This window comes from Octopus bimaculoides, chromosome 1, assembly GCF_046866305.1.
Source record: "Octopus bimaculoides isolate indiv1 chromosome 1, ASM4686630v1, whole genome shotgun sequence".
NCBI lineage: Eukaryota > Metazoa > Mollusca > Cephalopoda > Octopoda > Octopodidae > Octopus > Octopus bimaculoides.
Genome location: NC_142928.1, coordinates 128,775,196 through 128,792,437, shown reverse-complemented (window position 1 = coordinate 128,792,437; position 17,242 = coordinate 128,775,196). Strand labels below are relative to the sequence as shown.

Genomic DNA, 17,242 nt, shown 5'->3' with positions numbered 1-17,242 from the left:
ATTCAAGATAGCTTCTAGATGTTAGGCCCCTATTGGTCAGCTCAGGTCACATGGTATTAATGCTGGCATCACTTCCACAACACTGTGACCTGGGTTGATCAAAATAGAAGCCTAACATTTAGAAGCTATCTTCAATATGTCTTAAATCTGTAAACTCTTCTGATTTGCTGAGATGGATGCATTCTACATGCTCACGAAACTTTCAAAGCCATATGGACATTCGTCAAACTGTTATTAATATATATAGTCACAATATATACCAGTGTTGTAGTGCTCTAACACAAATTACCAAGCTAATGATAATAATAATAATAATAATGATATAAATAACAACAACAACAATAATAATAAGTTAGTTATTATTGTAAAAAGATTATATAAAAAAAAATTCTGTACAGTTACTGTACAATTTGCACAATATTTACAAAGTTATATTTAACCACATGGAAATTTAGAATTTTAGAAAGAAAAAACAAAAAAAAAACAAAACAAAAATAAAAACTAAAGGATTCACTGAAAAAAAAAATACCCAGTAAAACTGCCTGACAACCATATATACGAAATGTCACTTACATACTTTATTTGGTCTGGTAACCTGAAGCTTGCATGGTTTACTTCATATCTTATAATATACATGATATATATGAGAACCATATATATATATACATACATATATATATATATATATATATACATATATATATATATATACATATATATATGTATATACATATATATATATATATATATATACATATATATATGTATATACATATATATATATATATATATATACATATATATATGTATATACATATATATATATATATATATATATATATATATATATATATATATATATATATATATATATATACATATATATATATATATATACATATATATATATATATATATATATATACATATATATATATATACACACACACACATATATATATATATATGTAAATATATAAAAAGTTAACAGAATGAGATAAAAATCCAAGGCTGTGAAAGATTTCAGAACATTTATAAAGAGAAGGTCTTATAGCTGTTTCCGGGATATTTTATATATCCCTTCATCGGAAACAGTGCAAGAAAATGGTTAAGCAATAGTTATTCTAGATCAGATATGAAATAGAGAGTGAAGTGGAAGAATGAAAATAGATGTGAGATATGCAGGGATATTGTATCTGCAGATCCATTATTTCAGCACAATGGTATACATATGTTTCCTGTACCTTGTGTGTAAGTTCCAATAGTATTTAAAATTGGTCATTCCAAGCATAGAGTTTGTAAATGGCGTTACTGAATCAAGGCTTTTTTTTTGAAGTGACTAAAAAGTTGGGAATGTGTTTCATTCCCAACTTTAAGAATAACCATTTTCTTGCACCATCGCTGATGAAGGGACATATAAAATATCCCGGAAACAGCTATAAGACCTTCGCTTTACAAATGTTCTGAAATCTTTCACAGCCTTGGATTTTTATCTCACTCCGTTAATTTTTGATATATACGCATGCTGATATATGACTGATGTTGGACTCCTCATTCACATAATCACCGAACCTGGAGCTAAACTATAGTCTATCCATAGCACTTACTCAGCATAATGCGACACCTTTGGGTCTTCTTGACACCAATACCTCCCTTACCTATATATATATATATATATATATATATATAATATTATATATATGTGTATATATATAAATATACATATATCTATATATAAATATACATAGACATATTATAGATATATATATATATATATATGTATAGATAGATATACATATATATACATACATACACATCTATACACACACACACACATATAGCATACAATTGACGGAAAGTACAACTTTTGTCTTTCCTAATATTTTTTTACACACATTTTTCAAAATTTATTTTTTCAAAACCTTATATAAATATCATTGAAGAAAGATGTTTTGTATCAGGAAGCACAGTTTTTTTTTTAATTAACTTTATTATTGTGGAAATATTTTTTTTGTTTTTACAAGAGTCGAGGCAGTATGGAGGTGGAGTAGAGAAGAAAAAAATATATAATTGGTTCCTGGCGGTTAAAAATTAGTTGGGAAATGATAATGTATTAATGGAAAATGGGAAATATTAATAATAAAATAAAAATATAAATTTGCAAAGTCAATAGCGACTCCACATTGAATTTGAAATGAAATGGAGTCCTTAGATTCAATTAAAGCTGAGTTTATTAGATTTCAATTTTCAAATTTTTTTTTATTATTAAAACTGATGTTGACCAACTCTGGCAAAAGATATAGTTTTAGGTTCATAGAGAAGCCCACCTACAATTTAAGTCCAGCACATGTTGAAGGCTAATTACCAATGAGGATGATGAGAATGATGATGATGATGATTATGATGATGATAATGAAAATGACAATGATAGTGGTTGTGATGTTGAAGATATCGAACCCATGTATCATAAATTCATTCATTCTCCCACCCAAGCCATAAAGATAGAACAAAAAAAGTTGTTTTTATAGTGGACTGTTAGAGTTAGTATGCCTGCCCATAAAAAAAAAAGAAAAAAGTCTCCTCCATGCTTGTTTGCTATTTATCTGGTAGGCACTGTGTCTCCATTTGGTAAGAATGAGAAATCTCTGGTTCCAAACAGACTGTACAACTCATGAGCTATCAATAACAACAAACAAAAAGACAAAATACCATTCCTAAACAAGTTAGGATTATTGCAACAGCTGGCCAGAGCTGTTTTTGTCTAGAGCTTTTTTTGCAACCTGGTGACACCCATCCTTTTTTGCCAGACCAAGACAAACAAGCATGAAGCACTTTTCCTAAGGACAATACAAAGCTTGTGATGAAATCCGAACTCATTATTCATGAGATGAGAGGCACACCATATCCACTAAGGTGTTATAAACTTCTAAAGACTACAGAAATAATAACTACTAATAGTAAATAATGGAAGAATATAAGATTTCTCTCATTTCTGCTCCTTTCAAAAAGTCTTTCTTATCAAACAATGCTGTTTAGGATAGAAGCAGCCAAACTGACTAAAAATATGTATTAGGAATGAAGAGGAAAAATCTTTTATTCAATCATTGCACTGTCAGAAGAAAATATAAAAATTTTTCTAAATGGATAACTGATATTAAAAAAATGATTAAAATAGTCACACACACATTTATATACAAACATACATGGTAACTCTTTGGAGAAAGGAAAAGCATTAAAAAAAATTTAAATTTAAAAATACATTTAAAAATCTCAACCCATATTCTTCTGTTTCAATAATCAGGGGAAAAAGATCTTTCAAATATATAAATACTCGCATACATTCTTTACCCACCCATGCTTAAATGCAAATAAGCTTAAAAGTTTCAAATATTAAAAAAGAAAAATAAATAAAAATTAGAAAAAAAAAAAGCTTTTAAATACTATAAATACTTTCACACTTAACTCACTCCCCTTTTAAATGCAAATAAACATAACAATTCCAAATAAAGGAGGGAAAAGAAAAACACTTTATGTAAGACCATAAAAAAGTTTTGAGCTGATTTTAAAGATAATTAATTATACAAGGCAACTGTGATGTTAATTGGTGATTATGAGAAGTTTTTTGTAATGTTTCTTTTGTGTTTATGTTTTGCATGTGGACGTGACTTGGTTAGGGTAAAATGGAATTACACAAAAAAAGGGAGTGGGGAGAAAACCTGTACAGTTTGCACTGACAGTATTACGCACAACTGAAATGCGTATATACACACATACCCATAATGCTGGTGATCACAAGTACTTCAAAACCTTTGCATTAGATTTCAGAGTCACTTTGTTTTGTTTTGTATTTCCTAGCAACATCATCACAAATGATCATAGAAAGAGAAATATATAAAAATACCTGAATGGGCCAAATCTGAGAATGTAGCACAATTAGCAAGCCATCTGAGCATGGTGCTTCAGTCCAGATCCCAACTAGGGTGTTAGTTCAGCCCCTTCTCCTCATACCACCATACAAGTTCAACAGCTTTCCACTTTCCCCACCTTTCTCGGTAAAAGTTTTAAAATGTTTAATTCATTCAGTCGTAGTAACACTACAAATAATAATGGTTTATTTTCTCTTGGCACACAGCCAAATTTGTAGGAAGGAAAAGTATAGTCGACTGAATAACCCACAATGTGCCGTTTGGTCCTGGTGAGATGAAAGGCAAAGCTGATCCTAGTTAGATTTGAGCTTAGAACAAGGCATTGAAGTGATACCAAAAACAGCCTATCCAGCTCTCTCAAGCAACTGCACCATTACTATTTTCAGTAACAGCAGTGATATAACAATAATGAATTCTTAAAGCCTTGAATTTATTGCAAGAGAGGAAAATGAATGTGGAAAGAGAAATGCCTTTTCCTTGATCCTTTATGAGGGAAATGAAACCAGGATGCACATGTAGTTCTTTGAGAACCAAATTCTGCAAACTATGGCACTCATGACATTACATAATAATGATAATAGTAATTCTCTGGATAGGCATTAGCCCAAATTTTACCCATTCCTAATATTTTAAGTAATTATTTCATCAACACTTACAGGATTTGAACTTTGAAAAGAGAGATACCAAATCCAACATTTAAAGCATCTCTTCCAGTGCTTTACCATCTTTAATAATAACAATAATTTTTCTCAAGATACATCATCAATACTTTGTAGGAAAAGTATAGGGTTGAGCTGAGATTTAACTGACACCAGTAAAATTACATGTGCTTCATATTTTACACCCCGTCCCACCCCACTAGGGATGAAAGGCAAAGTCAACTCTGGTGGGATTTGACCTAGAGCCAAGACAGCTTTTAGTCAAGTGATACTACCACTGTCCTGGCCATTGCCTTTAATTGTCCTTTACGAGAGCCATGGAAGGGAAGGTCAAAAAAAAAAAAAAGTGTGGTGAACGAGGTCAAGTGGAAGGAGAGTAGGGCATTGTATCAAACACAATGAGGTTGCTACATTAATACTGGTTTTGGTTGTAAGAGTAACCTGTCTGACCTTGACTAGACATCTGGCTATTAGGCATGTGTGATTGACCACTGTTGCTACTTCCACCACCACTGCTATTACTGTTGCTGCCAACACCACCGCTGCCACCACCACCACCCCCTCCACCCCCTCCTCCGCTAACACTGTTGCTCATACTATTTGACTGTTGCATTGAATTACTTCCTGACACTGGCATTTGGTTTTGTCCACCCATTTGGTTGCTGTTGGGATTCATTTGCCCACCACCACTAGGCCCCATTGGACCAGACATAGAAACTGGAGTAACAGACATAGAACCAGGAGGACCAGACATGGAAACAGGAGGACCAGACATGGAAACAGGAGGACCAGACATGGAAACAGGTGGACCAGACATGGGACCTGGTGGACCAGACATGGGTCCTGGTGGACCAGACATAGGACCTGGTGGTCCAGACATGGGGCCTGGTGGCCCAGACATAGAACCCGGTGGACCAGACATAGAACCAGGTGGGCCAGACATAGATCCTGGTGGGCCTTGCATGGATCCTGGTGGACCTTGCATGGGACCTGGTGGGCCTTGCATGGACCCTGGGGGACCTTGCATAGAACCAGGTGGGCCTTGCATGGATCCTGGTGGGCCTTGCATAGATCCTGGTGGGCCCTGCATGGAACTTGGTGGGCCCTGCATAGAGCCAGGTGGGCCTTGCATAGAGCCAGGTGGGCCTTGCATAGAGCCAGGTGGGCCTTGCATGCCTCCAGGAGGACCTTGCATGCCTCCAGGAGGACCTTGCATACCTCCAGGTGGACCTTGCATACCTCCAGGTGGACCTTGCATGCCACCAGGTGGACCTTGCATGCCACCAGGTGGACCCTGCATGCCACCAGGTGGACCTTGCATGCCACCAGGGGGACCCTGCATGCCTCCGGGTGGACCCTGCATAGAACCAGGTGGACCTTGCATGGAACCAGGTGGAAGAGGTCCAGAAGGTGGCATACCTGGTGGACCCTGAGGAGGTCTATTATAGGGATTATAGCGTGTTTGAGACTGACCACCGCCAGGATAGTTTGTGTACTGCGACTGTGGAGACATGTTGGGTCCAGGTGCTGGACCTCCACCAGGTCCTGGAGCTTGACTGTAACCTGGTTGTTGAGTGTAAGACTGCTGTCCTTGACCTTGAGTGTATGGTGGCTGTGAATTATACTGCTGCTGGGCGTAAGCTTGCTGCTGACCATACTGCTGACCTGCCAAGAGAAAAAGAGAATTGCATTAAGATAAATTTGATCAGCAAAAATTCATTCTCAATAGGTTGACACATCATCTACATAAAATTTTGCATTTTTACGGCATACTCCAAATAAATATTGATATCTTGGAACAAGTTTGTCATTTCTAAAATAATTATAAATGTCACAGTTGCTTGATGAGACAGAGACACCCTTAAGAATTAGAATTTACTATTTCTAATAGCTAGGGCATAAAATTTCACCAGAGTGAGGTACAATTGTCTTGTTTGATGAGACCCAGCAGAAGCAGGTTTTCAACTTGATTCATGCAAGTACTTGCTTAAACAAAGTGACAGTGCATTTAATGTTGAAATGAACAACTCGTGCAAAACACATACAAATGTCACCCTTTCTTCTTTGCTTTTCTTTCTTTTTAAAACAATTTCCAATCTAATGAACAGTTCAAAATTCATTGCCACCTCAATCGACTTTTAAACAATATAATGTTGTCTATTAAGAAATCTTCAAATTCCTGCATCCTTTTTGATTAAGGATATAAGTACTAGTCCAGAGAAATCAAATAATTTGGTAATATGAAATTATAGCATAAACATATTTCTTTTAACTCAAACTAAGTTTAATTCAGGAAACTAGATTTAAGTAAAAGATTTTACCACCTCAATATTTTCTGTAAACAAACAATAATACTCAAGTTTCCAAGAATGAAGAAGAACTAGCAGTTTTTCCATTATAGTTAATTATACTTGACTCTATATAGCTATATATTTTTTAATCATTTCATCAGGAGGGAAGGGCATTGACCATGATCTTTTACAGGATCCCCAAGACAGGAAGAGGAATGGCTACAACAGAATGGATTGTGCTAACGGCATACAAAGACCAGGAGATATTGTGAAAGTAGGCAATAGATTCAATCTACCACTCATGTAAACCACAACAGGATTTGAATTCTGAATGCAAGAAACCAGAACACATAACACTAGGCATCCCATTCGACATTCCAATGATTCTGTCAGTCCACTGCCCAAGACTGGGAGTTTTTTTGTTAACTCCAGAAGATGAGTGGCAAAGTTGACCTTTGCAAAATTTGAATTCAAAGCACAAAAAGCTGGAATAAATACTGCAAAGCATTTTGTCTGGTGCTAACAGCTAATTTATTGCCTATAAAACATTAGATTTAATCTGTGAAATGATTGCATTACTGCCAATCTCTAGGGGTATATTTCAATCCCCAAATCATACAGAGTAGGAGAGAGTAACAGAGACTTAAAAAAAGTAATACACTCGATATGTGAATATCTGTGCTACAGAAAATTTAGGGGCAAAATTATGCAGACAAAGCAAATTTAAAGGAGGATTGTTTGTTTATTATCAACTTTATGTGACTGCTTACTCTTTTAGATCCCGTAATTTCCCACAAGTTACAAGGACATGTAACTCAGCATAAGAGAAAAGATAAAGTGACAAGAGAGAATGAAAATAGACCAAAGACTTGTCTCTCTGAACTTATTTTTAATTTGATTCCAGTTAAATAATTGAAAGTAACTAGCTAATAAATACTTACAAAAAATAAAAATATTCCAAAATTTTCCAATAAAATCACTTAGGATTAGCAGGCTTTGATGGAAAGGGAAAATAAAAAGACAAATGTGTAAAAAAAAAGAATTTTCTGAAAGTGTCTTTCACCTTGCATATTGAGCCTACCCTGAGATGGTGATCTCCTATAGGCATTGGGTGGTGGCATTGCTCGCGATCCCATTGGTTGATTTGAAGGTGGCGGTCCTGGAGAAGGCCCACTCATCATAGGATTGTTGCCAGCTTGACTCTGTTGCATCATTGACTGCTGTGGTGGCATAGCCTGACCCTGAGACATTCCTGGAGGAGCTGAAGAAGATTGTGACATCATAGGCTGTTGAGGACCTGGATAACCCTGTGGACTTTGGGGAGGAGGCCCTTGTTGCTGTTGAGACATAGGTGGACCATAGCCAGGTTGATTGTTCATAGCATTTGGAGTATTCATTGGAGGACCTACAAAAAAACATTTAAAAATAACAATAATGCATAGTTTATTAATATATATGTGCACAGACAGAGAGCTAATTTGTTAGATCAAAACAATAATTTTTTTCTTTGTTTACATTGACTTTATTTATTAACAACCTGTAATAGTTGATCTTCAAGCTACCATAATCTATTCTTAGGTTAATGACGAGTATATCAATAATTACATTCTCCCACCAAAATGCCTATCAAAGAATCAGACACATGGACTGGATGATTTGTGTTTGGAAAAAGTGCTCTAAGGAGCTAGCAGTGGCAAGGGAAGAGTATCTAGAGTATTTAGGTGAAGATGTTGAATTCAAAAGAATTAACAAATAGTATATACAGATTGTAGAAAAAAAAAAAAACAACCAAATTCTAAAACAATCACAACAAAAAAATATTATTTAAAATTTGACAAGATGATATTGTTTATATTTTCCCTGAGATATTCAACAACTCACAAAATCAGAAACACCAAATTTAGAATTACCTGCACGTGATTTTCCTTGAGTCATCATAGCTTGCTGTTGTTGATTCATTTGCGGCCGAGAATAGCCTGACATAGACTGCTGAGGTCCATTGTAACCAGGCTGGCCACCAGCAGATGTCATTGGCATACCAGTACTACCTGTTATTGAAGAGTTTAGAGGTCGTTTACAGTTTTACCAAAACAAATTTATTGGGCTTGAGTTAGAATAAACAAAAATAAAACCAGTACAGAGTATACTTTATATGACTTTTTATCCTTTCTTCTTGATTGATATCCATTCTCCCATACTGTTGTTGTTGGCACTCCGTCGCTTACGACGTCGAGGGTTCCAGTCGATACGATCAATGGAACAGCCTGCTCGTGAAATTAACATGCAAGTGGCTGAGCACTCCACAGACACGTGTACCCTTAACGTAGTTCTCGGGGATATTCAGCGTGACACAGTGTGACAAGGCCGACCCTTTGAATTACAGGCACAACAGAAACAGGAAGTAAGAGTGAGAGAAAGTTGTGGTGGAAGAGTACAGCAGGGTTCGCCAGCATCCCCTGCTGAAGCCTCGTGGAGCTTTAAGTGTTTTCGATCAATAAACACTCACAATGCCTGGTCTGGGAATCGAAACCGCGATTCTATGACCGCAAGTCCGCTGCCCTAACCACTGGGCCATTGCGCCTCCACTCTTCCATACTACCATGGCTGAATTTAATTTTGTATATTTATTCTCAAACCACTAATCCATAAAGTTAGAATGTTTTCCAATAAATTGCTCATAAACTGTATGTATTAGTTCACACATGAGTTAATGACTTTTATTGGGTTGGTGCATAATTAATGACCAGTTTATTTTTTTATCAATTGTTAATTAAATTATAAAATAGTCATTAGTTATGCACCAATCCAATAGATAACAGCTGACTTCACTGCTACTGGTACATAAATACAGTATCCTATATCATGCTGATCGTTTCTGATGAACAGCATACATAAAAGATTAAACATTGTATCCAACAAAATCAAGAATTTATTCCTTAAAGCAAAAACATGACACTTTTAGGTTGGACTTCTTAAAGTCTTCTGTACTTAAATTACTTCCATCAATAAACATTTTACAAAATGGATACAAAGCACCCTACTTTAAAAGAGATAAGAACTTAAATGATATCTAACAAGTACACAGCCATACATTTTGAAACAGGAACAGGTGATTATAGCTAGTAGGTACCTGCTACTTATTTTATTTACAACAGAAAGATGGAAGGTAAAATTAGCTGTGATGGATCTTGAACTCAGAAATATAAAGAGATGTAAATAAAAGCCATCAAAGACAAGACTGTCCAACACTGTATGGTTCTCAAATGCTATTCAACAGATTAAATGAGGTAAATATCATGGAACAGCTGCTGCGAGTATATATCATACCACCTATCAAGTTCGTGGTAGCTGACAGCAACTATAATACTTAAATCTTCAGGTTCTGAAACATATGCATTCAAAATTGCCAATGCTAAATGCTTAGTAATAATGGCAAAATAACTTATATATAAAATAATAATAATAATAATTAATTCTGGTTTATTGGCCACAAGGGCTAATATAAAATCAAAAACATGAAAGGACAAACACAGGATGATAAAAACAAAGGTCCGTGTAAACATATGATAAGAGAAATTTAACAAGTAAAAAAAACTCCCAATAGGAGGAGGCACTTTGAAAGGTTACTCGTGAAAAAACCCATAAAAGCCACAGGAGCCTGGTCAAACGGGGAGAGAGCCCCTTCTCCCTTTATATTCCTTCTTTTACAGGTTTAATCTCAGAATTGGTCTGTTCATACTGGCTATTTTACCAACATTCACCCACCTTTCAACAAATTTGCTACAAGACAGAACTTTCCTCTCTACTCTCACCTTCCTTTTCAAATGAAACTTGAAAAAGTTGATGAGGCCTTGGCCAAAGAGGAAAGTGTCTGACTTTAGCCCTTTCAAATGGGTCCACCGTACCACATCTTTCACTACAGCCACCAGACAAATGAAAATTGCCTTGCCCTCCCAGTTAAAGGAGGTCGGCAGGACAATCTTCACTACAGATTCAGCTGATAGCTGGATCCGTCCTACATGCAAAAGTAGCTGTTCGACATAAATCCACAGGTCAGCAATACTCGGGCACTGGATGAGTGCACGAAGAACGGTTTCGTCGCTCTGAGTGCACCTCGGGCAGGCTTGGCTGACGGCACTTCCGTGCTGGTAGAGTTTATCCCGAACAGGCAGCGCCCCTTGGTAGCATTGCCAGGCTAGGGAATTTTGGAAGTTATCCATGGGCCCTGGCTCGAAAGTTCTGCCAAATAGACTGCTTAGTTGGTTATCAAAGACGCCTAGAGTTTCCCCGAGAACATCGTTGCACTTTTCCTGCACTAACCCTCTATAGAATGCTAGAGTGGAACTACTACCGATCGCACATTGCCCACCTGGCAGAGGGCGGTGAGAGCTTGATGGCACTCGAGGTGCCAAGCGCCCTTTCTCGGTCTACGTTTAATCCAAGATTGCAGCTCAGTCAAGTAGACGAGCTGTGGAAAGGAGAGTCTGACGAACGGCAACCACACCTGCTCACCGTCCAGGAAACGCTTGAGGTGCCGTAGCCTGAGCACGTCTGTGCATCATCAACCATGGCATGCCCAAGCCTCTGTTCAGCGGCTGTTGACAGCAGATGGAGTGCCTGACCAGTGGTATCAGACCCATCCACAGAAAGCCAAAGAGCAAGCGCACCAGCTTGGTCAACCAGTAATAGATAACAGATGTAATGTATGCATTCGCCACCTCCGCTTGACCTTTCAGAGACAGCTTTCTCTTGGCCTATTTCTGGGTGAGATTAGCCACCCTGCTCATCACCTCGTCCCAGTTTTTCTCCACATGGCGGTCTGGACTAAACCAGACCCCAAGTAATTTAACGGGACCGTCTGTCCAGCACCCCACAACGCTGTTGGACGGCATGGACTTGCCCCTCCAGGTGCCCAGTTGCAAGCCCACAGACTTTTCTGCATTAATTTTCATACCTGTCACCGCTTCGTATTCGTTTAGCGTCTTGCCAATCAGGTCGATGTGCCTGTGGCACGACACCATCGCGGTGACGTTGTTGACATAGGCAGATATGCTCCTTCCACATCCCAGATCACGCGGGACACCCTTCAAAACCTCCAACTTCTGCAGTAATGGCTCGAGAGTCATTATATGTACAGGAGGGAGGAGAGAGGGCATCCTTGGTGGACTGAATGCGAGATGTTGAACAGTTCTGAAAGGTGACCGTTCACCCGTATGACCGAGCTGATGCCGCTGTACAAAGCAGTGATCCAACCGCAAAGGAAGACCGGACCGAAACCGGCTGCCAAGTATCAATGGTCGACCCTATCGAAGGCTTTAGGCTGATCTAAATTGATCAAAGTCCCACCTGTGCCAGCTTTGTTACCCACCCTTTCTATGATGTAGCGTATGAGATGGAATTTATCGAGGATAGACCTGGTCGGCATGGCGCATGTCTGCGCCTTGCCAATCAGCTTGTCCATGACAAATGCCAACCTCTTGAACTCTGCCTTGAGCAGAGTGATGGGCCTAAAGTCCCTATCACATCCCACTTGTTTGGGTCCTTTCTCAGCAGTGCCACCACTCCTCGATAAACAAAAGCAGGAAGTCTTCCGTTTTGTCGCCAGTTGCAGAAGATATCCGCCAAGAGGCCCGCAAACAAATCTGGCATTGAAGTGTAAAGCTCGTAGGGTAGACCATCCAAACCTGGCGATCTACCTCTCGTGCAGCTTTTCATCACTTCTTGTACTTCCCAGGCAGTTATTGGTCTTTCGCAGCACTCCGCCTCATTGGCCGAGAGTCGCGGCAGGCTATCCAGGTACACACTGGAGTCTGTCCCATTGTCTGTTCCACCACTCGTCCCGAACAGTTGAGCAAAGTGCTGCTGAAAGGCCACATACATCTGCTGTGGTTCGGAAACCTCACACCCGTTCTGGTCCACCAAAGACCAAATGGTCGCTTTGTTGCCGAAATAGCGCCGCAGCACCACCACCGCCCGCTCCTGGCTGACACAAAGATAGAAAATTTTTCTATTCACCAAAAAGGGCTGCAAGTTCCCACGGGTCAGAGAGCCTGGTTTCGCTAATGGCTGCTACATCCACACTCTAAGACCTCAGGTCGTTTAAGAGGTGACCTTGTTTCCAAGGCGACCTGAGGCCTCTCACATTTATGCTACCAATTCTGAGCACAACCATGTTTCAAAAGATTTATGCAGGAGAAAAAAAGCTCTACTTACCACCGTTGTCAGGTGGGGTAGCTCCCTTGTGCTTTTATATGGGTATTTCCACCAGATTTCTGTAAAGGTTTTCTAGAAACTTTTCTTGAGCGACCCAACATTGTTTGGAAATTTGTTTCTTATTTTCTCGTAGTTCTCAGATATTTTAAATGTAAGTATGTGTATTGGTGGTGTGTTGTGTGTGGGTATGGCAAAATCTGCCAATGTAGTGTCTGTATTTTCTTTCAAGTATGTGACAAGGTGTTCATTGTTCGTGTTTATTACTGTGACATTGATATTGGTGGTGATGTCTGTATGTGTTGTAATTTGTGTTGATGTCTGCGGTGGTAGTGCTGGAGAAGGGGTTGATGAATGTTGTTGCTGCTGTTGTTGGGAAGCTCTAGTTTCTTGTGCCTCCCCACTTTGTCTGTTGTCTCTACACTTCTTTCTTTTCTTTTTCAGTGACACTGTGTGCCACTCCCCTTTATCGATATTAGTGCTCGCACTGTCCGAGCTGATTTGGTTGGGAAAGGGGATGTCTTTGGGGTCCATTACAGTTTTTTGTAATGCAGTTTTATCTGTTGTTTTTGTTGTTGAAAGTGGTGTTGTTGTTGTTGGTGTTGGTCTGGTGATGTCGCTTTTGGTTTTTGCGTCTGCTGCATTTCCTGTTGCTGTTGCTGCACTGGAGATGTCTCTGGCAACTTCTTTTTTCTCTATGCCTCCATTCTTTCCTTATAAATGGGGCAATCCACTTTTAAATGCTTTTCGCTGCTGCAGAAGTAGCACTTTGGTCTTCGCCCCTCCACAGCAACATGCAGCCTTGTGCCGTTCTGCAAATTTATAGAGTCAGGTATGGCATTTATGCTTCCTTGGTCAACTTGAACAAGGAGCTGCATACCCATACCCGACCAGTTTTGGCCGTGCAATTTGTACATTTCCAAAATAGTGGCAGTATCTTCTATGTCGAAGAGGACAGCTGCCATTAGCCAGCATATATTTAGTTCGGGCGGTACTTGTTCAATTATTATCTTGGTCAACACGAGCAGCAAATACTCAGTTTTGAGGGGTATTGTTGAATGTTGTTTTGCATCCTCTTCAGTTGGAAAGCGAACTTCTACTGTTCCAAATCGCTTCCCCTTAGTAACGAATGATTTTTTTGCCCCATATGGGCTTCAGTACTATCTCCAATTGCTGTGGAGTTGTCCTTTCAATTTTTTTATGTTTGATATTAAAGATTTTGTAGATTATTGTCATTTTGTTGGTCTGTTGTATTAATTGGTGTGGAGCGTTAAGGAAGACATTGTTTCCCTCCTTCCTTAACAACTCCTTTGCCTTTTTTATTTCATCCACTGTAACCTTGATTTCCTCCGAGCTTTACTTAGCTGCGGATGCGAAACCGTTACACTGGGTTTTGTTGTTGGTCTTGGTTTCTTTGGTAGTCATGCTATTTCTCTCTTCCTCCTTCTCCGGTGTAGGACCAATAGTGATGGTGAGAGCAGGGAATGCAGATTTGAAAGAACAGCCTTCATTTTCATCAGGAGTGCTGCATGAGGTGGAACGCTGTTTCTCTTTACATCAACATCAGCAATATCAAAACCAAATCAAATGGAAATTGTAGTTGTGAGCCCCGTGCCAGTAGCACATAAAAAGCACCACCCAAATGTGGCTGATGCCAGTGCCGCCTTGGCTGGCTTCCACGCCAGTGGCAAGTAAAAAGCACCATCTGATCGTGGTCGATGCCAGCTCCTCTGGCCCCTTGTGCCGGTGGCATATAAAAACACCCACTACACTCTCAGAATGATTGGCGTTAGGAAGGGCATCCAGCTGTAGAAACACTGTCAGATCAGATTGGGGTCTGGTGCAGATTCATGGCTTCCTAGACCCCAGTCAAACCGTCCAACCCATGCCAGCATGGAAAACGAACGTTAAACGATGATCATGATGATGATTTTCTGCTTTTTAAGGCGCCAATTGTGCAGAGCGTGTTTACATTTGACATATGACTTGACTTGTCGTCTGTTTGCAGGGGGTGTGGTGGACAAAGAAGGGAACAGCTAACTGTTCTCTTCAAAGACATTCTGGCAAAATATCTAAGTTTCAATACAAAATTTCAAATTTTAAAATGAAAATTTCGCCCCTAAAAGGGGAAAACTCCACCTAACTGACTAGCTCAACAAGAGCCCAATCAGCTTCGCTACACAAATATTCAAAAATATAAAAGTGTTAAACAAAATTTCCAATAAAAATTGGCCAAAAACTCACAGCTTCTGGAGACACGTCCGTCCGCTTTGAAAAAAAAAAAATAATAGTAATAAAACAGCAGCAGCAGCAACAGCAACAACAACAAAAATTACAATTCTCAATAGTTATACAACTGTTTGCCTACTTGGGGCCAAGTTAGATTTTTCGATATAGGTTATTAACAAATAATTGTTGGAAATGGGTCTTGTACTTTTTCGGGGTGGGGGAAGAAGAGGGGCAGGTAGATTAAGGAAAACAGTTTTATCTTGAAATAAAAGCACAATGGCTGTAACATTGCTTGAGCTGAGTTATTTATGACACACCATCGCCTCACAATAACTGAGCAACATTACTTAAAGCAAAAAACAAAAACTGACCTGGTGGCGGAGCATTCATTTGGTTTGGAGGCATATTTCCTGGCCTTGGCATCTGATTCATGGGAGCTGAGTTATTAGGAGGAGGTCCACCAGGGTTTTGCCCTCCAGGCATACCTTGGTTGGGATTCACCTGACCAGGAGCCTAAATATATAAAAGTTTAGTCATTATCACAGACTCAATGCATTCATTAATGAACAAAATTAAACAACATAAACAAGTTCTCGCTGTTTGCTTTGTTTTACTGCTTTACATTGCCATAAAAGTTAAGTGATAAAACAGTTATGCCCATTACATCTTCTAGGGGGACCATGCGAGCTGACGATATATGTTCCTTTAAAGAAAAAAACTGGAACTTTATCAATTTAAAGTTATCTATTACTGAAACAAATTGAACAAAATTCTAAGACCAGACAAACCTGTACCATTGCTTTGTTGATTTGAGCAAAGCATTCGATACTGTTAATCGAAATGCTCTATGGCTAATTCTAAGGAAAATAGGTTGCCCAGAAAAATTTGCAAACATGATCAGGGCTTGAAAAAAAAAACAGTTGTAATGCATCAACCTGCTGTTTGTAGCCCACTAAAGTTTTTGTTAAGGGTAAGTTACTTGAGGTTGTCGATTCATTCATCTACCTTGGAAGCTCTGTACAAAAGGATGGAAATCTTGATACAGAAATGCATCTGCAAATTTGCAAATTCAAAGGGCAGCAAAAGCATTTGGTTGCTTGGAGTCACACGTTTGGTGCCAGTGACATATAAATAACAATACAAAGCTGGCTCTTTACAAATAATTTGTCTTATCATCCCTGTTGTATTCTTGTGAAACATGGACTTGTTATGAAAGGCATTTTAAACTGTTAGAACAATTTCACGAAAAATGCCTTCATTGCATTTTAAAAATTAAATGAAGTTCTTTCACTCCAAACACAGATGTCCTTGCATCTGCAGGTATCACCTCAATTAAAGCTATGATTTTGAAAAACCAAATGAGATGGTGTGGCCATATTGTTCGAATGGCAGATGAACGCATGCCCAAACAGCTTGCAGAGGGGAAATGCTATTGGCGTAAACCTAAAAAAAAGGTTTAAGGCATAAGGACTACTATGAAGTCACTTGGAATGGATCCAGAGGACATAGAAACCTTTGCTTCAGATCGAGCTGGATGGTGAACAAAAGTGAGGAGTGGAGTGAAAGTGTTAGAAGAGGCCAGGATAACGCATGGAAGACTCAAAAGAGATTTAAGGAAGAATGTTACAATTGAGAAGGTGAATTGCAATGACCTTTTTGTGTGCAGAGTTTGTGATAGACCATCCCTTTCATTTGTGAAGCCATGGAAAACGAACCTCCTCCAACTATTCTGCCTATATGTCTGTGCACACCTTTGAATGCAGTGTATGCCAGAAGGTTTGCAAATCTAATGGAGGCCTCAAAAGACATTTTAAGATCCACAAAGATCAGAACTTATCTGCAACTCTTGGTGGTCCAAATCAGATGCCATGATGGTTCTAAAGTGTAGGTACAGGAGGTGGTCAATCTCTGCATAAGGAGTAGACAA

At 38.8% G+C, this 17,242-nt stretch overlaps 1 protein-coding gene across 2 annotated transcripts in view; it reads right to left on the bottom strand.

The window, feature by feature from the left end:
- Positions 1 to 2,213: 2,213 nt before the first annotated feature.
- Positions 2,214 to 17,242, bottom strand: part of LOC106872765 (uncharacterized) — a 33,894-nt gene continuing 18,865 nt past the window's right edge. The window contains exons 4-8 of one of the 2 annotated variants that reach the window (XM_014919856.3): positions 15,687 to 15,828; positions 15,331 to 15,354; positions 8,787 to 8,924; positions 7,940 to 8,281; positions 2,214 to 6,250 (exon numbers count right to left, since the gene is read on the bottom strand). In XM_014919856.3, coding sequence (XP_014775342.1) covers positions 4,998 to 6,250; positions 7,940 to 8,281; positions 8,787 to 8,924; positions 15,331 to 15,354; positions 15,687 to 15,828 — 1,899 coding nt within the window. In that variant the 3' untranslated portion in view covers positions 2,214 to 4,997. The remainder of the gene's footprint in view (positions 6,251 to 7,939; positions 8,282 to 8,786; positions 8,925 to 15,330; positions 15,355 to 15,686; positions 15,829 to 17,242) is intronic. The other variant, XM_014919857.3, reaches the window with a different exon arrangement.